The sequence below is a fragment of the Propithecus coquereli genome, unplaced genomic scaffold, assembly GCF_000956105.1.
Source record: "Propithecus coquereli isolate 6110/MARCELLA unplaced genomic scaffold, Pcoq_1.0 Scaffold456, whole genome shotgun sequence".
Lineage (NCBI taxonomy): Eukaryota > Metazoa > Chordata > Mammalia > Primates > Indriidae > Propithecus > Propithecus coquereli.
The window spans coordinates 1,648,522-1,659,747 of NW_012150352.1; the positions used below are offsets into that span (position 1 = coordinate 1,648,522).

An 11,226-nucleotide genomic window follows, 5' to 3' on the forward strand; every position below is an offset into this window, starting at 1 on the left:
GTCCTCCTGCCTCAGCCTCCCCGGTAGCTGGGACTACAGACATGTGTCACCATGCCCAGCTAATTTTTTCTATTTTTAGTTGTTTGGCTAATTTCTTTCTATTTTTAGTAGAGAAGGGGTCTTGCTCTTGCTCAGGCTGGTCTTGAACTCCTGAGCTCAAGTGATCCTCCCGCCTCGGCCTCCCTGTAAACCCTGCTAGGATTACAGGCGTGAGCCACTGTGCCCAGCTGTAAATAGTTCTTATAAATCAATAATAAAGACTAATAACCAAATAGAGAACAATAAACAAAGGATATGAACAAACGCTTCACAAAAAGGAAATCAAATGTTTCTATATGAAAAAATTTCAACATCACTCACATCAAAACTAAAACTGTAGTAAGGTAGCATTTTTCATCTGTCAGATTATCAAATGTCAAGAAATTTGATAAAGCTGTACAGGTGTGGGGACATAGGCACTCATACACATGGTATGCCATTCATTTAAACTGCTGAGGAGGACACTTTAGGAATATTTATCCATTTATATATGTGAATCGTAGGTATAATGACAATTATTATGATTTCAGGCATCTTTCAATAACTGTTGTGTGTTCTAAGTGTGTGCTACAGTAACTACTTTACTCCTGACAGCAGCCCCATGGGAAGAGTCCTGGCGCTTTTTATTTTTCAGACTGGAACCTAAGGCACAAAAGAGTAGTTGAAGTGGCAGAGGAGTTAGATGTGGCCGATCTGGCCCAGGGCCCTCAGTCCTGCCACTGCAATACTTGCCTCTTATTGCAGCAGCCTCTGGTAGAGAAGAGGCTGGGAGACAGCCCTGTCATTCCTCAGGAGGGGCTGGGTTGTGCAAATTATGGCACATCCATCCAGTGGCACCCCACAGCCCTTCATGAAAGGGAGCCCTTTCTGTGTGCTGCATTTCATTCCTCCTAAGACACACGCTCACACGGTGTGACACCTCTGAAATCAGGGTGCATCATACAATCAATGGCATCTGATAGTTTTAATTAGTGACACTGTTTTTTTCCTTAGTGGTACATATGGTACTAGTACATCTTAGATTCAATTAAATATAATAAGTGATTTTAATTTTCTGTAACTTTCCAAATTTTCTACCATGAAAACATACTGCCTTTGGACTCAGGAAAAAGTTAGAGTACTGGATATGGCATCTGATTTTCAAGGCTGACTTTTGTTCTTGCTTGATGACAGGGACTTCTCCACGGCATTCTTTAACAGCATCCCCCTCTCGGGCTCCTTGGCGGGCACCATGCTCTCCTCTCATAGCAGTCCGCAGCTACTGCCACTGGACTCCAGTACCCCCAACTCCTTCGGCGCCTCGAAGCCTTGCACAGAGCCTGTGGCAGCCACCGGTGCCAGGCCTGCAGGCGATTCTGTCAATAAGGACAGGTCAGTGGGCACCAAGCCTTATTCCTGTCCCTGGGGAAAGTTCAGGTTTGCATACAGTTTTGTGACAGAGGATTTCATTCTATTTTCACTTTGTGGCCCCTTCAATGAAAAAAGAAAGAAGGAAATGCTTAATTTTAGATGGAGCCTGCCTGGAGGGAAGGACTTACTCAGGTGAGTCTCTGAAACTCAGGACTGTGAGGACTTCACAAAGAGGGTGTCATGGCAGACCAAGGATCAGGCTAAGACAGGGGACCTGCCAGTGAGATGCACCCATCGCAGAATCAGCCCCACCTGCTGACAGATCTACACTGGATGTGGCTTCACATTTCCGGGGCCTTGGCCTCCACTTTACTCTGTGTGGTATATCACCACACCATTCGTCCCAGGCAGGGTGTTTATGTAGGAGGGCACAGACTCCCCTCGTACTCTGAGAATTATATTCACCCAGAGAGCCTTTGTCTTCACCGACCTTTTCCTGGAAACCAAGTTAGAAGTCAGAAAGGACCAGGCAAGTGCAGATAAGAGCCAGGAGTGGACGTTTGCCCAGCACCTGCTCTGGGTTACACATTGTGCTAGGCCCAGGCATCCAGAGGGGTTGATGGGTGGGTCCTAGTCCTTGGAGTGTGTAGGCTGGTGGGGAAGAGGCCACCACAGGGTTGCAGATGGCTCTTCGGGTCCTTTGGGTAGAAATGGCTGCCCATCTGAAGGGGGATCGCTGCGCAGCTCTCAAAGAGATGTTTCAGAGGGTGCCCCATCCAGGGCCCATATAAGCCAGCCAGGGGAAGTGGGGTGGGTAGTAGGGACAGCAGCAAGAGCAGCATCCCGAGTTCCTGAGGAAGGACCAGAGAGGGGAGAAAGCCCGGGTTTCTGTGCTGAACTGAGTAGACTGCGCTTCTCCCCAGAGCAGACACATACAAGACTTTGGGACTTGCATTTTAGGAAGATGCTTCAGTAGGCCTTGGTGCCCAAATTTAGCCACCCCCAGCACACACAGCCGACAATGTTGGAGTGATTCTCCACTGGTGGGGATGGGGTCTTGTGTTACCACAGCCTCCTACTTGTGGGTGCTGGCACCCTCACCATGGAGGCAGGCACCAAGCATCGGGTTTCACTGCCCTGAGCAACTGTGAGCAGGGTAGGAAGAGAAGGAGACTGAGCAACAAGACCAGTGAGGAAGCAAAGCATACAGGGAAGAAGCACGTCTGGAAAGATGTGGGTCTGTGACAGACAGTGCCAGATCTAAAAACTGTTTCAGGGTTGACCCTACAGATCCTGATGCCCACAGGTCATGGAGGAGGAGGAGGAAAGGGCTGTCCAGGGTGTGGGGTCCAGGCAGATGGAGGTGGAAAGTGTTAACCTGGATGTGGTCAGCAGAAGGCCCAGTAGCTTTGGTCCCCAGCATGTGGAATGGGCTGGGCACACTTAGGCCTGGGCCTCCTTTCTCTAATGAGTAGAAGGCAAAAGCTGTGGTGTGAGCACTTTGAGGAGAGTGCTGAGAATTTGTCATTGTCACAGAGATAGGAGGGGCCGCCCAGGACAGAGGGTGCTTGGCTGAGGATGAAGGCCAATAGCAGACCATGGCTTCAGGACCCCAGATGGGGGCATTTCTTATCCAGCCTGTTGTTGAAATGGGAAAGGCTGGTGCTTGGAGTGGTTTGGGATGGAGAGGCTGTATTTAAGTTGTGGAAACAGGGCTGTATGGTTAGAGAAAAGGATTATAAGAACACTTTCTAGGCCTCCCGCCCCCAAAAGCTCTCCGAACACAGGGGCGAACGTGAATGCGCTTGTTTACAACCTACTCAGGTAACCAGACTTCCAGAATTATAACACATGAAAATTTTAAAGAAATAGTCAGGAACAGTAGATTATATCTTCGATTATTTTGTTTGTAGAAGTTCGGTGTCTGTGCCTTATTCAGTAGACTCCAAGTAATGCAAACCCCAGACATCTAGATCCTGTGAGGATTGTGCTTGACGAGCCTCCCGTTTTCTTCCCCCAGTGTGAATGCTACCTCTACTCCTGCTGCATTGTCGCCTTCTGTGTTAACCACCCCGTCCAAGATTGAACCCATGAAAGCATTTGACTCCCGATTCACAGAGCGGTCCAAAGCCACCCCGGGTGCTCCTGTCTTGACCAGCATGACTCCGACAGCCATTGAAAGGTAGGTGGTAGCTGCAGGGACCCAGAGAGGCCAGGGAGGGGAGGTGCCGGCCAGCAGTACAGTGGCTGCATTCCAACTTACCCTCAGGCAGCCTGCCCTCCTGTGGGGGAGCAGATGCCAGTTCACAGGGGCAAGACTGTTGGGCCCTTAGTGAGCCACCAGCCCTGAGGAGAAAGGAGCAGCTGCTTAAAGTGGGAAGGTGGCAGGAAGGAGCCGTGGGGTGAGGACACAGAGGACAAAGGCACAGGGCCAGTCAGTGGAGGCTGTACTAAGAATAGTGGCACTGTCTGGGGGGAGCCCAGGGTTGCCCAGAAGAGAAGCAAGAGCCTGGTTAGAGAGGTAGAAGTCCTGGCTTGTGCTCAGAAACTGACCAGAGGTATTGAGCTGAGATAAAAGTGATGTAGGTAAGATCTTTGTGGAGTCAGATGGGCTTTGGAACTTACAGACTCTGTGCTACTTGTCTCTTCTGTGGGCCTGCACTAGCACATAAGTGCCAAGTCACATCTTGGAGTTTCAGCAGAATGTTCTCTTGAGGTGGTCAGGTCAGGTGTGTTCAGCCTCTGCTGTCGGCACCAAGCTTTTCCAGGGCCCCTCTGTGCACTCCTGCAAAGGCAGGGAGCTCACCGTGTGCCCAGTGAGTTAGGAGCTGGAGTTACATGGAGGCTGGGCGGGGCTTGAGAGCTGTCTTCTGGGGTCGAATCCCATTTCGAGGTGACCTTGGGAAGATACCCCCAGCCTGCGCCACCGTCAGCCAAGTACGGGGACATCGGTCAGAGACTCTTGAAGTAGCCACACAGCCAGCAGGTGCCCAATAAAAGGAGCGTTTAAATGAAGCCTATCTTTGGAGAGGATGGTGACTTAGTGTGCTGTGCTGCCCTGGGGCTTTGCCCATGATCTCAAACCTTATGTCTGGGCAGGGTTCGTTCTCCCTGGGGAACACTCCCTTCAGCCTAGCGTGGGAGGACCCTCCCTACAAGCCTGATGCTGTTTCTATGAACTTAGTGTGGAACCTTGTACTGTGCTCTGTAGTCTAATCATGATTATTTTAGCATAAAAATTTCAGTGTTATCTTTTTGTCTAGCAGTTTCTCTGTCCAGCAGTATGGAGGATCTGAAAACCTTCCTGCTACTAAGTATTTTGAAATGCTGGATTAAATGGAACTCATATCCCTGAAATGCACAACTAGTTCACAAGAAATTAAAGGCAGTACCAGGATCCAAAATCAAGAGTGAACCAAAAACCCAGATCAGTGGACAAGACCACACCGTGGGTACTGGGCTAGGGGGCTGCTGACCTGGTGACCAAGGTCCTTGAGTTTTAATGGCCACACCAAGCTGAGATAAAGCCTTGGGCCTGATCTATGTAAGGGTTGGAATTAAGCCACCAAGCATCAAGTCAAGCTGCTTGATGATGGACAGCTCCTGTGTGAAGCGGACACTAGAAAAATGAAGTTGGTAGTATAGGAACATGGCTCAGCCTGTCCTTGAGGTTAAGAAAACAGTGTTCCCTTAAGACTGTATAACCACAGGGCTGTCTTCATGTGGATTCGGGGTCAATTTAATACTACCTATGTTGTCTAGAAATCCCAAACCAAGACATGAAACAGGCCAGGTGCATTGGCTGACAGCAGCACTTTGGAAGGCCAAGGCGGGAGGGTCGCTTGAGGCCAGGAGTTTGGGAACAGCCTGAGCAACATAGTGAGACTCCATCTCTACAAAAAATTTAAAGATTAGCTGGGAGTGGTTGCATGCACTTACAGTCCTAGCTACTCGGGAAGCTGAGCCAGGAGGATTACTTTAGCCTAGCAGTTTAAGGTTGTAGAGTGCGATGATTGCATTACTGCACTCTAGCTCAGGTGACAGAGCAAGACCCTGTCTCAACAACAACAACAAAAATGAAATTAACACAGGGGATTCTAGTATAATTAACATCCAGAGGCACTTGACAGAGATGCACATCCCCCCTGCAGGGACGTTTCCCGACTCCAGGGTATATAACATTCCCACCAATAAAAAAACACTGTCTGTATGAATGTAAAATCAAAAGTAACAAGACATATGAAGAAACAGTCCATTGTGCACAAATGTCAGGAGACAGAATGAACAGGAGGTTTAGACTTCTATAAGTCTCCAATCACAGAATTGTTAGATGGCAACTACAAAAGAAATATGCTTAAAATCATTAAAGTCTTGAAAGATAAAATAGAAAATGTGAGGAAAGATAATATTCTCTCCTGTATGTAAAAATTAAAAGGGATCAAAGAACTAAATATAAAAGCTAACACTATAAAACTCTTAAAACGTAGAAATATATGTGACGTTGGATTAGGCAACTATTCCTTAGATAGGACACCTAAAACACAAGCAACTAAAGGAAAAAATAGATAAATTGGACTTCATCAAAATTAGTAACTTTTGTGCTTCAAAGGACACTATCAAGTGAAAGGACAGCCCACAGAACGGAAGAGAATGTTTGGAACTCTAACAACTCAGCAGTAAAAGAACTAAAATAATAACACAATTTTAAAATGAGCAAAGAATTCAAATAGTAATTTCTCCAAAGAAGATATACAAAATGGCCCATAAGCATATAAAAAAATACTCAACATCGTTAGCCATCAGGGAAATACAAATCAAAACCACAATGACATATCACTTCAAACCCACTTAGAACGGCTTCAATCAGAAGATCAGATGGTCAGATAAGAAATGTTGGTGAGGATAGGAAGAAATTGGAACCCTCACACTGCTGGTGGGAATGTAAAACCACTCAGCGGCTTTGGAAAACAGTCTGGCAATTACTTAAATGGTTAAACATAGAATTATCACATGACCCAGTAATTCCACAGCTAGGTAAACTCACAAGAGAATTGAAAACTTGTTCATGCAATAACTTGCATGCAAATGTTCATATCTGTACTACTCATGATCAAAAAGTGGAAACAATCCAAATATCTGTCAGCTGATGAATAGATAAACAAAACGTGGCATAGCCATACAATAAAATATTACTCAGCAATGAAAAGGAATGGGGTACTTACGTGAGCTACAACAGGGACAAACCTTGAAGATATTATGCTAAGTGAAAGAAAAAGGGCCACATGTTATATGATCCCATTTATATGAAATGTTCAGAATAGGCAAATCCATAGAGACAGAAAGTAGGATTGTGGTTGCAAGGGGCTAGAGGCGGGGAAGATGGGGAGTGATTGCTGATGGGTACAGAATTTGGTTTTGGAATTAGGAAAATGCTCTGGCATTAGATAGTTGTCATGGTTGTATAACCTTATGAATATACCCAAAACTATTGAATTCTGTACTTTAAAATGGTGAATTTTATGGTATATGAATTATATCTCAATAAAAAATAAAAAGAATAACACAACATCAAAAAAGACCAGACTGATTTGGAAATGAACCCAAAAAATACTTTCAGAAAAGAGAAATAATAATCATTGCAGGTTAAAAGTCAGTTGGCACATTTTGCAGGCTGGACGCAGTGGCTCACTCTGGGAGGCTGAGGCAGGAGGATCCCTTGAGGCCAGGAGCTCGAGACCAACCTGAGCAAGAGCGAGACCCCGTCTCTACTAAAAATGGAAAAACTAGCCAGATGTGGTGGTGCCTGTCATCCCAGCTACTTGGGAGGCTGAGGCAGAAGGATCGCTCGAGCCCAGGAGTTTGAGGTTGCAGCGAGCTATGATGATGCCACTGCACTCCAGCCTGGGTGACAGAGCAAGACCCTGTCTCAAAAAAAAAAAAAAAAAAAGTCAGTTGACATCTGAGGGCAGGTCAGAGTCAGCTGAAGAGAGCATTCAGGCTGAGGAGCTGGCAGGGGTGGAGGTGAGGAGATGGAGCCAAAGAGGAGTACAGGGAGGAGTCTCCCAAGGAGAACATGCTGCCGACAGTTGTCAAGGGGGAGGTGACAGGCTTACCAGAAGGTGCTGAAACCCTTTTTGGAAATGGAGCGAGTTCTGACCAGAAAAAATAAAATGAATGCCCCACCTGAGAGAAACTACAGAGTGCCATAGACAGAAAGTTCTCATTGAGGAAGCCACCCCATGTTTGCCTTGCTGGCTTCTACAACCCCCATCTCTTAGGTATGCACGTTCTGCTTGAGAAGCCCAGAGGATACCTCTTGAACTGGGCTGCTGGAGGCAATGTCTTGACTGCCCGTCCGAGGTCCTGACGCCACCAGGATTGGTCCCTCGGCAGCTGTGTCTCCACAGTCTCACAAGACTGTTCAGTCCTACGTATGGCACTAGCAAGACCTATATATTCCGGGGCCATCACGTTTGTCATTCTCAGCTTCGCACTCGAAAGTGGCAGTGAGGGAGCATTCACTTGGGGCTAAGCATCTTGCTTTGAAGACGGTGAGTGTCTGGTGAGCTTCCAAGAGTCTGGTGCTAAATTCTAAGAGGAGATTGGGTCGGATCCTCACATGAGGAAAATAAAATAAAACAAGGCCCAGTATCTTTAACAAAGGCGTTACAGAAAATGCAGCAGCTTTCTTACTATGGCTGTTTTTTTTGCATTGATTTTTAATTTAAAGCCAGGAGGAACCCTTTAAAACATCTGGCAGTGGAGGTTTTCCTTTGATGCGCAATGTCACATGGTGGTTAGCAGCAGCACTCAGGAGCCATACATGCCCTGCAGTTGAGTCCCAGCTTCCCACTTCTGGAGGGCAGAGGCAGTGATCTTGAGATACGTAGGCTTTCTGAGTCCATCCTCTTGGGCAGAATGGACCTCCCAGGAGAACCTGCCTCATAGGAGGTATCCCTGAAGCATTAGCCTGTAAAGCCTCTTCCTTTACCTTGTCTCATGGCGAGCAGCACATGTCAGCTCCTGCTGCTGTTCCTTCGTTGTTCCTTGCAGTGGTTGGGCAATGGGGCCCCTGCAGCCTGACTGGCACTTCTTAGCCAAGAGCCTCTGGTGACTCTGGGAGCCAGCTGCTAGCATCCCAGGTGCAGAGTGGCAGCCCTGGGTGAACCTGTGGGTCCTCCATTCCACCCTGCCTTAAGGCCCTGAGTCAGTTAGAGGCACAGAGGGACCTGAGGTGGGTGACTCCAGGACGAGTTGGCCTGCTCAGACAGAACCTGGGATGGAGCCTGTTTGTCAGTGGGGCAGCTCTGGCCAGCCATGTTCTTCTTCGGCAGGCATCTAGATCTGTGGCATCTAGATCTGTGCACTGGGTGACCACTGGCACAGGCCCACATGCAGGCTGCAGAGGCAGGGGGGTCTCAGGGCCCCTGAATGGCGTATCTGGCAGAGGTAGGAGTGGGGAGACTCGTCAGGGCTCTCATAGAGGTCCGAACCACAGAGAGTGAAGCAGCCTACGCTGGGGCAGTGCCAAGCAAAAGAACTTCACAGGCTGGTGTTGAGATGGGCTCAGAAAGTAACCAGATCACTTAGAAGCTTGCATGATAGTTTGACATTGCCGTGATGTTCTTAATGTATTTTATAAAACTACAGTTACACAAAAGTCTGACTTTTTTCCAAACCACGTTTCACATTTAATAAGATTCTTCCATTCTAATGCATACAACTCATTGAAATCAGTCTCAACCAGGAAAATTCATGTTAGAAAAAATTAGAATAAGCTAATATTCTACTTCTATATCCAGAATATCTGGGAGAGAATACATTCTTGACTATTACAAAAGTTTATTTAACAAAAAAATTTAATGTGAAAATGCATATGACCCAATTTTTACATCATAGTAAAACAGGCCCTTTGGAGAGGCAAAGATTTGACTTTTCTTTTTTTTTTTTTTTAAGAGACAGGGTCTTGCTTTGTTGCCCAGGCTGGAATACAGTGGTGTCATCATAACTCACTGCAACCTCAAACTCCTGGGCTCAAGGGATCCTTCTGTCTCAGCCTCCCAAGTAGCTCGGACTACAGGCACGTGCCACCACTCCTGGCTAATTTTTTTTTTTTGTGGGGGGGTAGAAATGAGGTCTTGCTATGTTGCCCAGGCTCTTCTCAGTCTCCTGGACCCAAGCAATCCTCCTGCCTTGGCCTCCTGAAGCGCTGGGATTGCAGGCATGAGCCATTGCACCCAGCCATGGTCTGATTTTTTTTGAAAAGCATTTTAAAAGCACCAAGGGGTGTATGCTTTGCCCTGTTGGGGAACCGGCTCTTTGGTTTTACAGAGCAAAGTCAGGAGCTTCTGGTTTTTCCCAGTTTTTCACATGGGTGCAAATGAAAAGAGTTCAGGATTCTACACTATGATATACCTGCCCACATTTCTATGACCTGAGGCTACCAGTAGAAAGAAAGGCCAAAGGCAATGCCTAGAGGGGCGGTAGCTGAGCAGAGAGAATGCAGACAAGGATGAGGGCTCTTGGGTACTAGGCAGGAGTGTAATTCATGACTCCTTGAGGAAATCATTTCAGTGATGGTGCCTGGGACCCAGGGATTCTGTGGTGTCCATGATGTTTATTTTAGCATCATAATAAAGAACATTTACCCAACTTCTTCAAAATAGAAGCAATGGGTAAGTAGGCTATCAATTATGAAACCTCTCATTAATATTTATGAAGACTACAGTACAGGCAGCCCTCTGTATCTATGGTGCGGATTCAGCCAGGTGCAGATTAAAAATATTTGGGGGGGGGCTTGGTCCAAGTACAGTGGTGTTTATAACTAATTTATCACAACCAGTTACAGTTTCTTTGTTCCTTCTTCACTCCCACTCCTTCTTTAGGCTTGACTAGCCTAAAAAAAAGAAGAAAAATATATATTTGGCGGGGGGAAACATTATACAAAGTTCCAAAAAGCAAAACTTGAATTTTCCGCATGTCGAGTACTGCATTGAATCCATGCGATTGAAGTGATGTGTGGGCCTCATATTGCATGTTATAAGTGATCTAGCGTATACAGGAGGATGTGTGCAGCGTACTTGCAAATACTGCATTTTATATAAGGGACTTGAGCATCCTCAGATTCTGATAGCTACAAGGGATCCTGGACCCACACCCCCACAGAACGAGGAACTGTGCTATGGAAAAGTAGTTCGGATGGAGTGTTATTTGAAAAAAGCAGGACGTAGAGTTATATGAAAGTATGATCAGTGGCTGGGCGAGGTGCCTCTCACCTATAATTGCAATGCTTTAAGAGGCCGAGGTGGGAAGATCACTCGAGGCCAGGGGTTTGAGACCAGCCTTGGCAACATAGTGAAACCCCGTTTCTACCAAAAATTTTAAAAATTAGCCAGGTATGATGGCATGCGCCTGTAGTCCCAGCTACTCAGGAGGCTGAGGCGGGAGGATCACTTGAGCTCAGGAATTCGAAGCTGCAGTGAGTTATGATCACATCACGCGCTGCACTCCAGCCTGAACAATAGAGTGAGACCCTGTCTCTAAAATAAAGGATTAGAATATAAATAAATATAATCAGAAATGAAAAGGGGGCTTTACTACCAACTTTACAAAAAGGATTTTGAAGGTATGCTATTTCATTGTATACCAACAAACTAGAAAACTTAGTTGAAATGGACAAATTCCTAGAAAGATATGAACTGCCAACTGACTAAGGAAGAAATCGACTATCTGAATAGACCTATAACAAGACTTTGAATTAGTAATTAAAGAACCACCCATGAAGAAAAGCCCAAATTCTAATTTTTTTTTTTTTTTTTTTTGAGACAGAGTCTCACT

The 11,226-nt window shown here is 46.3% G+C and overlaps 1 protein-coding gene across 3 annotated transcripts in view; it reads left to right on the forward strand.

The window, feature by feature from the left end:
- LOC105818850 (protein HIRA) overlaps positions 1-11,226 on the forward strand; it is an 87,529-nt gene that overhangs the window by 46,252 nt on the left and 30,051 nt on the right. For 2 of the 3 annotated variants that reach the window (XM_012654969.1, XM_012654970.1), the window contains exons 14-15: positions 1,213-1,410; positions 3,410-3,571. In XM_012654969.1, coding sequence (XP_012510423.1) covers positions 1,213-1,410; positions 3,410-3,571 — 360 coding nt within the window. The remainder of the gene's footprint in view (positions 1-1,212; positions 1,411-3,409; positions 3,572-11,226) is intronic. The other variant, XM_012654971.1, reaches the window with a different exon arrangement.